This window comes from Tribolium madens, unplaced genomic scaffold, assembly GCF_015345945.1.
Source record: "Tribolium madens isolate multiple individuals breed KSU strain unplaced genomic scaffold, Tmad_KSU_1.1 Scaffold_96;HRSCAF=242;Tcas5.2_LG5, whole genome shotgun sequence".
NCBI classification, from domain to species: Eukaryota; Metazoa; Arthropoda; class Insecta; order Coleoptera; family Tenebrionidae; genus Tribolium; species Tribolium madens.
Genome location: NW_025401068.1, coordinates 10786817 through 10789237, shown reverse-complemented (window position 1 = coordinate 10789237; position 2421 = coordinate 10786817). Strand labels below are relative to the sequence as shown.

At 32.3% G+C, this 2421-nt stretch overlaps 1 protein-coding gene across 1 annotated transcript in view; it reads left to right on the top strand.

Moving 5' to 3' along the window:
- The window catches only part of LOC123013964 (cuticle protein 21-like), a 12104-nt gene extending 11081 nt beyond the window's left edge, over positions 1 to 1023 (top strand). Inside the window, exon 7 of the mRNA XM_044412847.1 lies at positions 830 to 1023. Coding sequence (XP_044268782.1) covers positions 830 to 930 — 101 coding nt within the window. The 3' untranslated portion in view covers positions 931 to 1023. The remainder of the gene's footprint in view (positions 1 to 829) is intronic.
- Positions 1024 to 2421: the final 1398 nt, after the last annotated feature.

The following is a 2421-nucleotide window of genomic DNA, read 5'->3' as shown; positions in this document are numbered from 1 at the left end:
TACGATTTTTTTGATAGGTAGAAAGTATAATGTGTTTCAAGTTTCTGGATATTGTCACTAAATTTATAAAAATCGTGCTCAAATTTGCCCAATTGCAATTATTCATCATGTATTTTAATAATTTTTATCCCCAAACGTCACAAAAGTGACCACATTTATGATCAAATGTCACAAGTTAATATTTTACTTTTCAATCATGGAGTAAAATTTCTATTTTTGCGCATATCATGACATTATTGACTACCAATGGTGTTTCTTTCGCTGCTTTAGCAATTTCTGGAGATGTAATTTGCAGATCATCAGCAGTCGACATTGGCACTACTAACTGCACTAGTTAAATTAATTAATGAATATTTTTGAAAATCTCAACAAGCTAAACAACAGTTTGAAGTTGCTAAGTAACAATGAAATTGTCATTGAAGTTGCTAAGTAACGGTTGAACTGTCAAAATAATATTTTTTGTTACTTATTAACCATGTGGTGTTTCTAGTGCAGTAAGTCACTTATTACACCTTCAAGTGCTGTAATTTACGTGGTTATGTTGTGGAAAAGTAGTACAACTATAATACGTGTGTAATTTACATATTGAAAGTTGATTATGATTTTAAATACTTTAAGAGGAGCCGTAGGCTAGTGATTATAGAAACATCGCACACATGTGTCGTATTGAATATTTTTCGGCATAATAGCGAGTAATTTATCGGTTATTAAACCTTGGCTTTTGATATTTTCTCATCTTTTCGTCATCGTGTGTATGAAATAAGCCTTGAATCTTCTCATTACTGAGTAATTTTAAGGTCGTTTGTCTAAAAATAGCGATTTGTTTCAGGTTCGGCGTACAAGGGCCCGTTTTACGGCGACTATGACGCTTATGGTTACGCCAATTACGACTTGGACGCTCTTTACGACATTCCCCACCGCCACTACTAGCCAAAACGTAGATTAAGTCGAGATATGATAATATTTTTGTACAGTTTTAAATGTAACAAAGTTTGAGAATAAAACAAGGCCAGTTTTTGAGTATTTGCGAAGAAAGTCTAAATGCTCATCTTCACTTTCCATTATGTGACGTAACCGTTTGGTAAACGTTCGAAATAGTGATTCTTCGATGGCATTGCTCTGGATTGTGGCCGGCCTCGCGAAGACAAAGGATTCTTCAGTGATATGTCAATTTATGGTAGCCGAGTTAAGGACAACGACGCCTGCGAGCGCTACTTATTCAAATTTTCTTGTTTACGAGGCATTACATAAAGAAATCTGACATTTTCTTGCGTTTTTTATTAGTAAAATCGATGACCCACTTGAACGTAAAAGTTGTCAAAGTGGCCACAATTCGATTGTTATTACGCGAGGTTTAGAAATTTTTGGCATTTCGCTGAAATTCTTGCCAAATTGATCGAATTTGTTATTGGTGTTTACGTGGTGTCTTCCCTTGACATTTCTGGAATTATTATGATTTGTAATTATGTTTATCGGTTTGATATTTAGTCCAATTGGGTGCGGATAAAGTGCATCTCTTGTGACGCAAGTTTTGGAAATTTTTAAATGACCAGGAAAAAGCGAAACCATGCCTTAAAGCTGCTCCAGAAAATGAAAACTAACAAGATTATACAATAAAAATGAAAGTAAAGCACAAATTTTCCATTTTTTTTTCTCTCAAGAACTATTTGTTTTAATTAAACTAGCAGTAAATTTCCTTGTAGTCATTTGTCTTGCATCTGACACCAGTGTTATATAAGTGTAATAAGGGAGATAAAAGAAGAGATTATTCTACTGTTCTATAAAAGGTATGGCCACATGGGGTCTCATAATTAAGAAAATCTCTAAAATGGTGAACGAAAATTGCTCAATTTGATACATTTTTTGTTCCTAGGTAAGAAAATACAAATTGCAATCACAGAATCTTTAATTATTACTTACGACTTGTTTAAAGAGGAACTGTAATAAACGAGAGTCCAATAATCCCCGCGTTTTACAAATGTTAGAATTGGACTTTCGATTTTACCGGAAGTGAAGGCAATTTTACATTTTTAGACTGAATGGAAGATTTTTATCAAGACAATTTCAGTTTTTTTTAAAGTCATCTGAAAAAATCTGCTTGAGTAGTTGGGCAGCGCTTGAACGTAAATCTAGCTGAAAAATTAATTTTTAATTTCTATTTCAGAAGATGTTATAAAAATAAATAAATAATTGGGATATAAAACTGTGAAAAATTACCAAAAAATAAAGCAATTTTACATTTTTAGACGTAATGGAAGACTTTGATCAAGACGATTAAGATTCTTTCAGTTTTTTGAAAAAAAAAATAGAAAACACTGCAAACTGCATTTGGACGTAAACTTAACTGGAAATTTATTTCAGACTTCTATTTCGGAATTGAAAAAATCTATTTAGAATTGTGAAAAAAATACCAAAAATTAA